Here is a 15,499-nt window from a genome sequence, read left to right as displayed (position 1 = left end):
TTAGGATGTTTTCTCATAACTTTGACCTTTTATGTCAAAATTATGACTTAGTATCTAATAATTTTGGCTTTTTATCCAACTTTTTCCTCATAGTTTCGACTCTTTATGTCATAATGATTTACCAAAGCATGATTTTTGCCTTCATTCGTCTGGAGAGTCATTCGGGTGAGCAAAATAGTAAAAGAATGTTATTTTTTCACACCAGCAACAATATTTACAGCAAAATCAGATCTCAAACCTGTAGTACTAACCAAAAGAAAGTTATTAATTCCTCTTTTAGCACTATCACCATTTCCAGCTGTTTTCTGCTTGGCTCTCACTTCCCGTCACATGTTTCCTGTGTAAATCTGTACGTCTGACAGTGATATTGCATCTCACCTGGCAAAGTATCCAGTCCTCTTCTCTGTCTTCTCCATTACAGAGCCGGAATCACAGCAACTCCTTCCAGTCCAGAATCGGGATCTCAACGTTGCCTGAGCGTTCCTGTCTTCACAAACACACAAAAAGCAGAATATCGGCCCCTTAATATGTCGGCCCTTATCTTTAGTCGTGGGTCAATGGGTCACACACAGGTTGCTGCAACAAACCCAGTGACACAAACATCAGCTCCGAGTGGGAAAACTGTCGATTCAGACCGGAGCAGGAGAGCTTGAGCTTGTTTTTTTAGGGTGAAGCCATTAAATCACCACAGATGGCAATCTTTATAGTTAAGACACTCATTATTGTTCAAGATCAACAAAGCCAGTGTTTGATTTGAGATAAGCAGTGATTAGATTGAGCCTGAACATCTGATTACTGACTGATATCTCGAATCAATCTGCTTTGGTAACATGACAGGGGTTAAACTGAGCGTTTAAATGACACAATCCCATTTAATCGAGAGTGAAACTCACGTTTAGCACGTAATTTTACGCGCATGCATGCAAAATGACGTCACGTGCATCACGTAACAGCTGATAGCCGCCTATATACATATATATATCATATGCATAACACAGGAAATTCATGCACAAAAGACAATATCATATGCATGCATTAAAATGAACAATTTTTAAAGGATGACATCATGCATAACCTTATTTATCTTGATCGACGTATAGGCCAAATGCTGTATATTTGTATTATATTTGTATTGTATGCATTTGAAACGCGGTCCTGCCATGCATATTATTTAAAAACAAATATAAGCATTAAACACATTGGTTTGGTCCTGCAGGAATCGCTCGCGCATGTTTAAAGGAACAATAACCCACCTAAACAAACACTACATCCCTGAGGATCCAGCGGCTCCTGCTCCCTCTTCACTTCATGCCCTCGTCGATCATACACACGCTCCTCTTCTTCGTGTAGATGTGAATGAGAATGCAGTATTGTTGATATAAACCATAGACAGGATATAAACACGCACACATGCAGTGCAGGCTAACAGGCTAAAGCTAAAGGAATTAAAGTCCTTCCATATCAAGATTCGAAGCGGATTCCGGTTGTTTCTTGTTGTATTCTGTCACACCGACAACACCTGCTCTCGGGACTTTGACCCGTTACACCGCGAGGCAATCAGCAGAAACGCTTGATGTGCGTGTTTGGGTTTGCAAATCGAATTATTTATATATTCATATCAAAATTTAAATGTCGATTTTCTCATAGGTCGAAGTCCTCTCATGCCACGCCCATTTTCCCATGTGATTGACAGGAAAAGCGGAAACGCCCCTTCCCCCTTTAACTCCAGGCCAGATGCTGTATTTATTGTGTGTGTGTGTGTGTGTGTGTGTGTGTGTGTGTGTGTGTGTGTGTGTGTGTGTGTGTGTTACAGTGATTCTTGTACGAGAGTCTCCATAAAATCGTTTTTTTTTGTTGTTGTTTTTTTACATCATTTTATCTAGTAGCCTATTTTATTTTGGCGCAATTATAGCCTACTGCTGTTTTTTTATTTTATATTTGTTATTTTTTTAGCAAAATATAAACAAGTATAGGCTATTAGCATCCAAAATATTAAAGCATTGTTTTGGCCACCAAAAGCGGCAATTAATGAAATATATAAAATGACAACACCTGAAACAAGTGTGACAACTTGCCCCAGCCTATAATACTCTTGCCATGAGCTCACAGTTCTGAAGTTAATAAATGTTTGTAATTCGTGAATGATTTGGTGTTCAGATCTAAGGCTGGTCTGTTTTTAAAGAAGACATTCAGCAGATAAAAAAAAATAAAAAAAATGAAAGTGTAAATATGTTATAGAAGTTTAAGTTTATTTTAAAGCAAATGTAATGAACTAAACATTTTTATTTTATACAAAATACATATTTTATAAAATAACCTGGACTCTAAACTTACTAGAACAGGGATTCCCAAACTTTTCCATGACAAGGCCCCCAAATACCACTAGGTTCTGGCCAAGCCCCCCCTTTTGCAGGATGTGTTATTGAACCCATCGACAATACTGCGGCAAATGTAGAAATAAATAAATAAAACATCTAGGTGAACATCAGATTATGATGGTGTTTGATACCAGCCAATCAGAAAGATTATAGAGATGCACCGATTACAATTTTCTAGGCCGATTCCGATTTGTCATTGAGTTTGACCTGCCGATACAGATTTTAGCCGATTCCGATTTCATTTTTTATAACCACTTTACCGCACACACAAATATTTATTTTCCTATATATATATTTTTTTTATAAAACACCACTTTTACCCAAACTGATTAATAAAAACAAGTTTAAATGGGAACATTTTCTATAAATATTTTTGAGTCTTCATTTTCATTTCTGACATAGCCTACTCCAGTTCTAGTTAAAACACACTATACATGCAAATTATGTGCATTTTAGGTACTTTTTGTGTGAAATCATATTTATTTTGTCCATCAAAAGTGTGCTGTCACTTTAATTGAGCGTGAGCAGCAAGAATAGACTCGGCCGCGGTCTCCACTTTGAAAACCCCGGTACTAGAACATCAACAAAGTTTCGTTCTGAATTTGATATCACACAAAAAATGAGCCGCTAAAAGGCTTTAATACACAGTTCAACTGGTCGAATGATTGAAGTATGTGAAAAAAACAGTTTCTGCACCGCATGTCTGACACACAACTAGAGAAACGAGCTCTTATGCCACTGAAGTTTTGACCTGCGTATCATTTGTTTCGAATATAAAAATGAAAGCGTGTGAAGCGATGGTTGAGTTTGGTTTGTGTGTCACGTGCCGGGACTGAACTGGCGCAATCTAGATCTGTGGGGTTTATGAAGGTCACGTCCTGATTGACGTGCTGGTGCTGTATAATAAACACACTCATCAATATGAACATATTCATGATGCATTTAAACATATCAGATATTAAGGTCCCCCTTGTGGTGAAAATCCAGCTCTTAATGTTGTTTATGTGTCTATGTGGTGTTTTTAATATGCTTTAAGACAAACCATGTGTAAGTTCATAAGTCGACAGCATTGCTGAGTATTTCCTCCTTAAAACTGCAGTGAACCAAAGACAGTCTCAAACACACGCTTTGAAATCGCTGGTGTTTCTGACGTCACAAACTTCCTTGTAACCAATCAGATCAACGTGTGATCGTCAACCAGTGGATCTCTGAGCTGAGGGAGTGAGTGGAGGCGGGGCTCATTTGAATATTCACAGAACCGCAAATACTAAATGAGGCAAGGGTGTCGAGTTACAGTCAAGATATTTTAAGGCATGAAGAATTATTTTTCAAGGAAAAAAACATTTAAATATGTCATTTTGGTGATCAGAGAGGAGTTTTAAGGGATAAAATGATCGACAACAGGGGGACTTTAAGGAGAAATATCTTAACCTCCTTTTTGAACATAGATGTGAAAATGCACTTAAATATCAACTTATACGTTTGTAATTCATGAATGAGTTTAGACCTACGGTTGGTCTCTTTTAAAAAAATACACTTCAAATTGTTCCTAAAGTGAAAGAACTTCTAAAAATGAGAATGCTATAGAAGTTTAAGTTTATTATAAAGCAAATGTAAAAAAAAATTATATTAATTATATTACATTTCATTGGACAAATTGGAACCTAAATCAATCAAATCAAAGCCAGATTGTTCCAAATGTGAAGTCTATTGAGTTTGCTGTGAGGGTTTGTTCAGGCGCAGTACCACAAACATCCACCGGGTGAAACACACAATCCACATTCTCATTAGTCTTAATTACTGTCAACTCAGATCACTGCAATACTATGTAGTGATTAGTGAACATCATCATAAATTAAAGGCTGTTCAATAAACATTACCATAATATAAAATGTAAATGACATGTCTTTATTTTTTCACATTATCGTAACTGGTTATTAATCAGTTGTTGTGTATTATTCTAGAATGCATTAATCATGAGACACAGACACAGTTTTATTTCTGTTTCTGGTTTTGGTGAAGTGATGATGTCAGAGCTGAGGAACACCAGCCACCATCTCACTCTCAATGCCACACTCATCTCGGCCCCTCAGGATCTTAAAGTACCCTGCGAAAGACAAAACCAGAACCATCCCTGCAGGTCACATCTCACATTTACAATCATAAAGTTCTGAAATTATTATAAATAATAATTATTACATATTAATAAAAAATAAAATAAATATAAATAAATAAATAAATATATATATAATTTATTATTAAAACTATGTATAATAATTATCATTTATAATAATTATAATATATTTTTTTTAAATGCATTAATGTAATTATTGTGAATGATAATGATTATACATTATTTTAATAATATTGTATATTTTATGTAGTTTCTTATATATATATATATATATATATATATAAAAGAAACTATATAAAATATGCAATATATATATAATATCATCATTTCCACAATATTTAATATCAGAAACTAGTTTCTTAAAATATAATTATTCTACACATTAAGATAATAAAGATGCAGCAGTGTGCATCATCATCATCATGAGTCCGGCGCTGATCCGGTTTGTGTCCGGCTCAGTCTCACCATTGTCTCCCCAGTCGGTGTTCCAGGAGTTGGCCACGAGCCAGAACGGCGTTCCTTTCTCCTCTCCCCAGCCCAGGATCTTCACCGCATGACCTCCCAACGCAGACCCGGTCACGTGCTGGTACACACCTGAGAGATCAACACAGTCACACAGAAGCTCTGCAGATGATGGCTAAAGACATGAAACGGATAGTTCACCCAAAAATGAACATTAGCCCATGATTTACTCACACTCACTCAAGTCATCCTAGGTGTATATGACATTCTTCTGTCAGACGAATACAATCAGAGTTATATTAATAAATGTCCTGGCTCTTCCAAGCTTTATAATGGCAGTGAATCGCTGTTTCTGTTTTGAAGTCCATAAAAGTGCATCTATCCATCATAAACGTGCATCTATCCATCATAAAAGTGCATCTGTCCATCATAAAAGTGCATCTGTCCATCATAAAAGTGCATCTATCCATCATAAAAGTGCATCCATCCATCATAAAAATGCATCTGTCCATCATAAAAGTGCATCCATCCATCATAAAAATGCATCTATCCATCATAAAAGTGCATCCATCCATCATAAAAATGCATCTATCCATCATAAAAGTGCATCTATCCATCATAAAAGTATATCTATCCATCATAAAAGTGTATCTATCCATCATAAAAGTGCATCTATCCATCATAAAAGTGCATCCATCCATCATAAACGTGCATCTGTCCATCATAAAAGTGCATCTATCCATCATAAAAGTGCATCTATCCATCATAAAAGTGTATCTATCCATCATAAAAGTGCATCTATCCATCATAAAAGTGCATCTATCCATCATAAAAGTGTATCTATCCATCATAAAAGTGCATCCATCCATCATAAAAGTGCATCTATCCATCATAAAAGTGTATCTATCCATCATAAAAGTGCATCTATCCATCATAAAAGTGTATCTATCCATCATAAAAGTATATCTATCCATCATAAAAGTGTATCTATCCATCATAAAAGTATATCTATCCATCATAAAAGTGTATCTATCCATCATAAAAGTGCATCTATCCATCATAAAAGTGCATCCATCCATCATAAAAGTGCATCTATCCATCATAAAAGTGCATCTATCCATCATAAACGTGCATCTGTCCATCATAAAAGTGCATCTATCCATCATAAAAGTGCATCCATCCATCATAAACGTGCATCTGTCCATCATAAAAGTGCATCCATCCATCATAAAAGTGCATCTATCCATCATAAAAGTGCATCTATCCATCATAAAAGTGTATCTATCCATCATAAAAGTGCATCTATCCATCATAAAAGTGCATCTATCCATCATAAAAGTGCATCTATCCATCATAAAAGTGTATCTATCATCATAAAAGTGCATCTATCCATCATAAAAGTGTATCTATCCATCATAAAAGTGCATCCATCCATCATAAAAGTGCATCTATCCATCATAAAAGTGTATCTATCCATCATAAAAGTGCATCTATCCATCATAAAAGTGTATCTATCCATCATAAAAGTATATCTATCCATCATAAAAGTATATCTATCCATCATAAAAGTGTATCTATCCATCATAAAAGTGCATCTATCCATCATAAAAGTGCATCCATCCATCATAAACGTGCATCTGTCCATCATAAAAGTGCATCTATCCATCATAAAAGTGCATCCATCCATCATAAACGTGCATCTGTCCATCATAAAAGTGCATCCATCCATCATAAAAGTGCATCTATCCATCATAAAAGTGTATCTATCCATCATAAAAGTGCATCTATCCATCATAAAAGTGTATCTATCCATCATAAAAGTGCATCTATCCATCATAAAAGTGTATCTATCCATCATAAAAGTGCATCTATCCATCATAAAAGTGCATCTATCCATCATAAAAGTGTATCTATCCATCATAAAAGTGCATCTATCCATCATAAAAGTGTATCTATCCATCATAAAAGTGCATCTATCCATCATAAAAGTGCATCTATCCATCATAAAAGTGTATCTATCCATCATAAAAGTGCATCTATCCATCATAAAAGTGCATCTATCCATCATAAAAGTGCATCTATCCATCATAAAAGTGCATCTATCCATCATAAAAGTGTATCTATCCATCATAAAAGTGCATCTATCCATCATAAAAGTGCATCTATCCATCATAAAAGTGTATCTATCCATCATAAAAGTGCATCTATCCATCATAAAAGTGCATCCATCCATCATAAACGTGCATCTGTCCATCATAAAAGTGCATCCATCCATCATAAAAGTGCATCTATCCATCATAAAAGTGTATCTATCCATCATAAAAGTGCATCTATCCATCATAAAAGTGCATCTATCCATCATAAAAGTGTATCTATCCATCATAAAAGTGCATCTATCCATCATAAAAGTGCATCTATCCATCATAAAAGTGCATCTATCCATCATAAAAGTGCATCTATCCATCATAAAAGTGCATCTATCCATCATAAAAGTGCATCTATCCATCATAAAAGTGTATCTATCCATCATAAAAGTGTATCTATCCATCATAAAAGTGCATCTATCCATCATAAAAGTGTATCTATCCATCATAAAAGTGTATCTATCCATCATAAAAGTGCATCTATCCATCATAAAAGTGTATCTATCCATCATAAAAGTGCGTCTATCATCATAAAAGTGCATCTATCCATCATAAAAGTGCATCTATCCATCATAAAAGTGTATCTATCCATCATAAAAGTATATCTATCCATCATAAAAGTGTATCTATCCATCATAAAAGTGCATCCATCATAAAAGTGCATCTATCCATGATAAAAGTGCATCTATCCATGATAAAAGTGCATCTATCCATCATAAAAGTGCATCTATCCATCATAAAAGTGCATCTATCCATCATAAAAGTGCATCCATCCATCATAAAAGTGCATCCATCCATCATAAAAGTGTATCTATCCATGATAAAAGTGCATCTATCCATGATAAAAGTGCATCCATCCATCATAAACGTGCATCTGTCCATCATAAAAGTGTATCTATCCATCATAAAAGTGCATCTATCCATCATAAAAGTGCATCTATCCATGATAAAAGTGCATCTATCCATCATAAAAGTGCATCTATCCATGATAAAAGTGCATCTATCCATCATAAAAGTGCATCCATCCATCATAAAAGTGCATCTGTCCATCATAAATCATGGATATTATCCATTGTCATTATCATGGATAGATGCACTTTTCTGGACTTCAAAACAAAAACGGCCATTCACTGCCATTATAAAGCTCGGAGGAACCAGGACATTTATTAATATAACTCTGATTATGTTCATCTGACAGAAGAATGTCATACACACCTAGGTTGAGTTGAGGGCGAGTAAATCATGGGCTAATGTTCAGTTTGTGTGAACTCTCCCTTTAAAGCGTGTGTTTCTGACCCGTCTTGTAGAGCAGAAAGTCCTCATAGACGGTGAAGGCCGCTTCCACCGGGCCGTTGTTGTAAAGTTCAGTCATGATCTGCTTCGGGTCCGAGGGAAGGTTGTACGCTTTATAGCCTGCAGGGGGCGACGGAGTCAGTCAGAGTTACAGAGACTAGAGACAGAGGATGAAGCAGCAGGCACTCACCGAAGTGTTTGTCGTGTGTGTAGGGCACGCTGTACTGCGGGATACAGGCGGTGTCACACTGCGGTGTGTTTTGCTCTCCTGAACACGGCGGACGCGTGCCGTTCACATGATGCTCACAGGGGGCGATGCTGTAGGGTCTGCAGCCTAGACGTGAGCAGAAAGAACTCATTTATTTTATTAGTAGTAGTATTATTATTTTAATATTTTATTTTATTGTATTTATGTGAAAGTTTTTTATTTAATTAAAACATTTATTTTAACATTTAATTTTATTATTTTATTTAATTTTAATGTTTTGTTATTTTATTATTCTTGTTTATTTCAGTTTAATTTAATTAATTAATTTTCTATTTATTTTAATATTTTTTCTTTTAGTATGTTTGTTTAATTTGAATATTTTTTTATTTATTGTAATATTTTATTGTATTATTTTTGTTTAATTTTAATTAATTAAATGTTTGGCATTTTATTATTTATTTAATATTTTGTTATTTTATTTATTATTTTTGTTTGTTTTAAAGTAAAAATTGTAATATAGTTTTTATTTGATTTATTTCAATATTCTGTTAAACCATATTATTGTACCAAAGTTCCATAGTTTTATAGGCTACCTGTGACTCATGTCATCTCACACTTTTTTTGCAGAACACAAAAGGAGATATTTATCATAATGTTCATACCACCATACTAGATGATGTTACTGCAGATTTGACAAAAGAAACGAATGTAAAACTAACGTAAATCCAGCAGAATGAAGTTGAAGAGCCTCAGTACAGTTATTCTTTATTATTATACTGTAAAGATCCAGACTCACCCACGTTGGATCCATAAAGTCCTCCGGTCACCAGGCCGGATTTAGTCCAGTAATCCCACGCTTCTGCCGGATAACCTCCAGAACACCTGAGAATCAGCACAGATGACAGATGTTTCTACTCAGATGTTAAACCATAACCATAACTAACCATAACCATAACTATAACTATAACTATAACCATAACCATAACCATAACTATAACCATAACCATAACCATAACCATAACTATAACCATAACTATAACTATAACTATAACCATAACTATAACCATAACCATAACTATAACTATAACTATAACTATAACCATAACTATAACTATAACTATAACCATAACCATAACCAAAACCATAACTATAACTATAACCATAACCATAACTATAACTATAACCATAACCATAACTATAACTATAACCATAACCATAACTATAACTATAACCATAACCATATTTATAACCATAACCATAACTATAACTATAACCATAACCATAACTATAACTATAACTATAATCATATTTATAACCATAACTATAACTATAACTATAACTATAACTATAACCATAACTATAACCATAACTATAACTATAACCATAACCATAACTATAACTATAACTATAACCATAACCATAACCATAACTATAACTATAACCATAACTATAACCATAACCATAACTATAACTATAACCATAACCATAACTATAACTATAACTATAACCATAACTATAACTATAACTATAACTATAACCATAACCATAACCATAACTATAACTATAACCATAACCATAACTATAACTATAACCATAACCATAACCATATTTATAACCATAACCATAACCATAACTATTACTATAATCATATTTATAACCATAACCATAACTATAACCATAACCATAACTATAACTATAACCATAACTATAACCATAACCATAACTATAACCATATTTATAACCATAACTATAACTATAACCATAACTATAACTATAACCATAACTATAACCATAACTATAACCATATTTATAACCATAACTATAACTATAACCATAACCATAACTATAACTATAACCATATTTATAACCATAACCATAACCATAACTATAACCATAACTATAACCATAACCATAACCATAACCATAACCATAACTATAACTATAACTATAACTATAACTATAACTATAACCATAACTATAACTATAACTATAACCATAACCATAACTATAACTATAACCATAACCATAACTATAACCATATTTATAACCATAACTATAACTATAACTATAACCATAACCATAACCATATTTATAACCATGACTACAGCTGTTGCTGAGGACACACACCCGAAGCCACACTCCTCACAGCAGGACAGCAGATCTTCAGCCGTGATCTCCACCGAAACCTTTCCTTTACCTTGGATGCAGATGCGGTCAGACATGGCTTCCACCGCACCGAACGCCTGCACACACACACACCAGACATCACTACATCACTACAGAAATAACACACAGAAATAATGCCATTGCACTACATAAATGAGTGAGAAATAGAAAAAGTGAGAAAAAAATCACGCACTTTTTATGAAAAGGTTGTGTGTTATGTTACTTTTGCGTTACTTTTTCTCAGCTGGGCTGGGCTTGCTCGTTTGTTTTTTAATAACAACATAAAAAGTTCTATTTTTGGCAAATGTAAAGGCCCTTTCACACCAAAAGTGAAGTGAGTAATCCTCAGGCTGAAGGAAACGCAGGTTTACTCCTGTACAGTAGAGGGCGCCGCTCAAACTAACCTCTTATTTCTAAATCTAATCTAAAGTAATGTTTGCTCATTAGTATGGTTGAATTAGATCTTGAAGGTCAGCAGCAAAGACACTGGTTAATAAAGTGAGATTAAATACATAAAGTATATTTGTGCAATTTAGTTAATTATAAAAGTTTTGCGTAAAATTCTGAGATTGTATTTTACTGTTTATATTCATTTTGAGGAATACTGAATGTTTTCGTGCGTGAGAAGAGCAAATACATGTTCACATTTAGTCTAGAACTACAATAACCATCATGTTTACACACACACACACACACACACACACACACCTCTTCAATTTATTTATCTCAGCATGAGCTGTCAGTCAATAAATGTGAAAAAGTAACTCGAAATCTTGAGTTATCGCGAAATAATTTCGACTTTACTCTCGAAATATTTCGACTTTAATCTGGAAATATTAAATATTTCGACTTTAATCTGGAAATATTAAATATTTGTACTTTAATCTCGAAATATTTGTACTTTAATCTCGAAATATTTGTACTTTAATCTCGAAATATTAAATATTTGTACTTTAATCTAGAAATATTTCGAGATTAAAGTCTAAATATTTTTACTTTAATCTTGAAATATTTTTACTTTAACCTGAAATATTTCGACTTTAATCTCGAAATATTTCGACTTTAATCTGGAAATATTAAATATTTCGACTTTAATCTGGAAATATTAAATATTTCGACTTTAATCTCGAAATATTAAACATTTCTCGAAATATTTCGACTTTAATCTTTCGACTTTTTTAAAACGAAAACGTTGTTATCCGAATGTATGTATCCGGATTAATGTATACGTAGCCTTGCACACACACACGTTTGTACGAGTGTTTACCCAGCAGGAGCCGCAGGATCCCTGATCCCGGATCTGCCCGAGGCTTTTACAGTACGGCCACTCGGCCCGCGGGTCAAAACTGTCCGGAAGATTCACATCGGCGGCGTGTTTCACCCTGCAGACGCAGAAAACACACACACACACACACACACACACACACACACACACACACACACACACACACACACACACACACACACACACACACACACACACACACACACACACACACACACACACACACACACACACACACACACACACACACACACACACACACACACACACACACACACACACACACACACACACACACACTGAGGAAATTCTGTTCTTTATGCTAAATCACTTTTTATTCAGATATTAAACCCTTTCAAACCACTTTCGGTTACACTTTATTTTACAGTGTCCTTGTTCCATATGTTACATGTACTTACCATAGTAATAACAGTAAATTATGCATAATTTCATGCAACTAACCCTCAACCAAACCCTAATCCTACCCTAACCCTATAGTAAGTACATGTAGTTAATTATTATTACTCAGTACTTAAATATATAATTACACTGTAGCAATGACACCTTAAAATAAAGTGTAACCCCACTTTCTACAAAAAACGTTGTACTTTTTTTGTGGTTTGTCTGATAATCCTGGCATTGTTTGTTTCGAATACTGTTGGTTCTTTGACTTAATGCTTTTGTTCGCTTTGGATAAATGCATAAATGTAGATGTAATTAAGAAAATATGTTTTAAATAAAGAAAATCAAGCCCATTTTTAAGAGCCTTTTTTCATTGTGACATAATTATTTTACACATTTAATCCCCTAAATTCTCATTTTTATTTCATGTACTGCACTTTGTCATTATTTCTCATTGTTACCTATGTATTTATTGTAGAGCAATTTTGTCATTATTTGTCATTTATTTATTGATTGTAGGGATGCCCGATATATCGGCCACCATATCAGTATCGGCTGACACATGTTCTATTTGATGTTATTGTTATCGGTCCGATAAGAACATTTTGCTGATATATTAAATCCGATAAATATAGTATTATTTCCTCCAGCTGAGACACTTCCGATGCGACTGTTCAACATAATGGTTTTGAACTGCTTGAAAAATGATTGAAATCACTTTGAAAAAGGAGAACACGTTTAATGCAACAAGTCTCATAAGAGCAAGTCTGTCATCAAATTATAATGAGAATGATGGCTTTTATTTGTGAGACATTTGTTTTTGTAACCAGGCTCTCAAAAATGATATAAAATTTGGGATTTAGATTTATTGGTCAATATATCGGTTTTCAAATATAAAGAATTATCGGTTATCGGTATCGGCCAAAATGTTGATATCGGTGCAATTTGTCATTATTTCTCATTGTTATTTTTTTAATTGTTTAATTTATTTAATTTAGTGCAATTTTTGTCATTATTTCTCATTGTTATTTTTTTATTTGTATTTATTTATTTAATTTAGTGCAATTTTGCCATTATTTCTTGTTTTTATTTATTTAATGTAGTGCAATTTTGTCATTATTTCTCATTATTGTTATTTATTTATATACCATAATGCAATTTTTTTAATCATTTTATAAATCGTTGTTCTCATTTATTTTATGCAGTGCAATTTTTTGTAATTTCTCATTGTTATTTATTTATATTATTGTTTTGCAAATCAGCATAAATTAAAGTTTGTACAATAAATATTGCCATAATATATAAGTACTTTAAATTTAAATTATAATGAAAATTTTGTTTTTAAATGATTTGTTTAATTAGTCTATTAATGCATTTTATTTTAGAGTGCATTACCCATGTCAGTGAGATACAGATACAGCTTTATTTCCATTAAAATGACTGTGTGTGTAAAACTCAGATGTGTGCAAATGCAAATGTTAACACAACTTCACACACATGCATGTGGCAGATGCTTTTCAACCCACTGAACTTTAAATAAACACCAATCAAAGAACTTTAGCATGCAGATTAATTGCATTTATTGCTGTTTTATGACAGAATTCATTTCCTGAAGTGATGCTAAATCCTAAATTGGTCTTGTTTGTCCTCAGTTTTAGACTCACGTGTCAGGCAGTCGGGGGCCGTTCATCAGGGTCCCACAGAGGGACTTCAGAAATCCTGACGCCACATTCTGGAAATTCACACCCGCCTGAGAAGAAACGAAAGAGGAAGACAGAAGAGAGAAGAGAGAAGACAGAAGAGAGAAGACAGAAGAGAGAAGACAGAAGACAGAAGAGAGAAGAGAGAAGGATAAACAGGTGCATCAGTCCTTCAAATAGAGCAGAAAAACCAAACCCCTCCTACCGTCCACGTGGTCTGAGCCGTGTTGATGATGTTGATCATGTCATGTGACCCTGTGGAGAGATGTGGGCGGCCACAGGTGACGGACAGCAGAGCACACACACACACGACACACACACGCCACATCCTGAGGAAATACAGCAGAGTTATTACTGTCACTGCCACAGATGTGGAGTGATATTAGCACTGATGTTAAATAATTTAAAAAAATACAATATTAATTAAAAATATAAAACATTTAAATTAGATCACACAAATAAAACACATAAAATACTTTTGATTTTTTCTAAAACTTGTTTTAATTTCATTGTAATATTTGATTAACCATGATTGTAATTTTTATTTAAATAAAAATGTCAAAATAAGACTAATAAAAAATTAAGACATTATTACTTAAAAATATTAAATATTCAAATTACATAAAATGTAAATATAACACATAAAATATTTTGCAATATTTGATTAACCATGTTTGTAATATTCATGTGAATAAAAAATTAAGACTTTTCATAATTAAAATGATAAAATATATTTAAATGAGATCAAATCCAAATAAATAAATAAATACGCATGTAAAATTATTCTGAATTTTTAAAATAAAAACTTGTTACAATTTCATTGCAATATTTGATTAAGACATTATTAATGAAAAATATAAAACATTTAAAATACACAAAATCTTTAAACCTAGTTACAATCTAAATTAAAATACAACACAAAATAATTATTTTTTTGTGAATAAAAGACTAATAAAATATTAAATAAATTTGATTACATTCAAATAAATTTACATAAATACATAATTATATACATATATATTTTATTAACACTATCTAGTCAATAAAAGTTCCTATTCTAGACAATTATGCTACTTATTATTATGCTACAAAAACGTCTCATATAAAATTTCATGCCACATTATTTTTCAAACTATTCAAAATACTAATATTGTAAGAACAGAGTTTACCTGAGCATCAGATTCTGTTCCTCAGTCTCTCAAGCTGAAGATTCACCAAAGCCACGAGATGTGAGATTCCCTCTGTTAAAGCCCCGGCTCAGTAAAACATCATGTGAGTGACGGTCAGGTGCTCTAACAGCCGTCACAAGACAAGCCAAGGTCTAAAG

The 15,499-nt window shown here is 33.3% G+C and overlaps 2 protein-coding genes across 4 annotated transcripts in view; both read right to left on the bottom strand.

The window, feature by feature from the left end:
• The window catches only part of ncoa7b (nuclear receptor coactivator 7b), a 36,489-nt gene extending 34,824 nt beyond the window's left edge, over window positions 1-1,665 (bottom strand). Inside the window, exons 1-2 of one of the 3 annotated variants that reach the window (XM_082147173.1) lie at window positions 1,254-1,665; window positions 379-487 (exon numbers count right to left, since the gene is read on the bottom strand). In XM_082147173.1, the coding sequence (XP_082003299.1) occupies window positions 379-416 (38 nt within the window). In that variant the 5' untranslated portion in view covers window positions 417-487; window positions 1,254-1,665. The remainder of the gene's footprint in view (window positions 1-378; window positions 488-1,253) is intronic. The other 2 variants (XM_082147172.1, XM_082147171.1) reach the window with 2 other exon arrangements.
• Window positions 1,666-4,265: 2,600 nt separating this feature from the next.
• Window positions 4,266-15,489, bottom strand: ctsbb (cathepsin Bb). Its single transcript, XM_082147293.1, has 10 exons — window positions 15,342-15,489; window positions 14,378-14,501; window positions 14,137-14,222; window positions 12,053-12,167; window positions 10,747-10,862; window positions 9,416-9,501; window positions 8,602-8,745; window positions 8,415-8,531; window positions 4,978-5,106; window positions 4,266-4,485 (listed from the first exon to the last, which is right to left on the bottom strand). The coding sequence occupies exons 1-10, from the start codon at window positions 15,347-15,349 to the stop codon at window positions 4,409-4,411; spliced, it is 1,002 nt and encodes a 333-aa protein (XP_082003419.1). The 5' UTR covers window positions 15,350-15,489; the 3' UTR covers window positions 4,266-4,408.
• Window positions 15,490-15,499: the final 10 nt, after the last annotated feature.

Source organism: Leuciscus leuciscus, assembly GCF_965113295.1.
Source record: "Leuciscus leuciscus genome assembly, chromosome: 19".
Taxonomy (NCBI): Eukaryota; Metazoa; Chordata; class Actinopteri; order Cypriniformes; family Leuciscidae; genus Leuciscus; species Leuciscus leuciscus.
The sequence above is the reverse complement of the archived record's forward strand: the minus strand, read 5'-3'. Positions and strand labels throughout refer to the sequence as shown.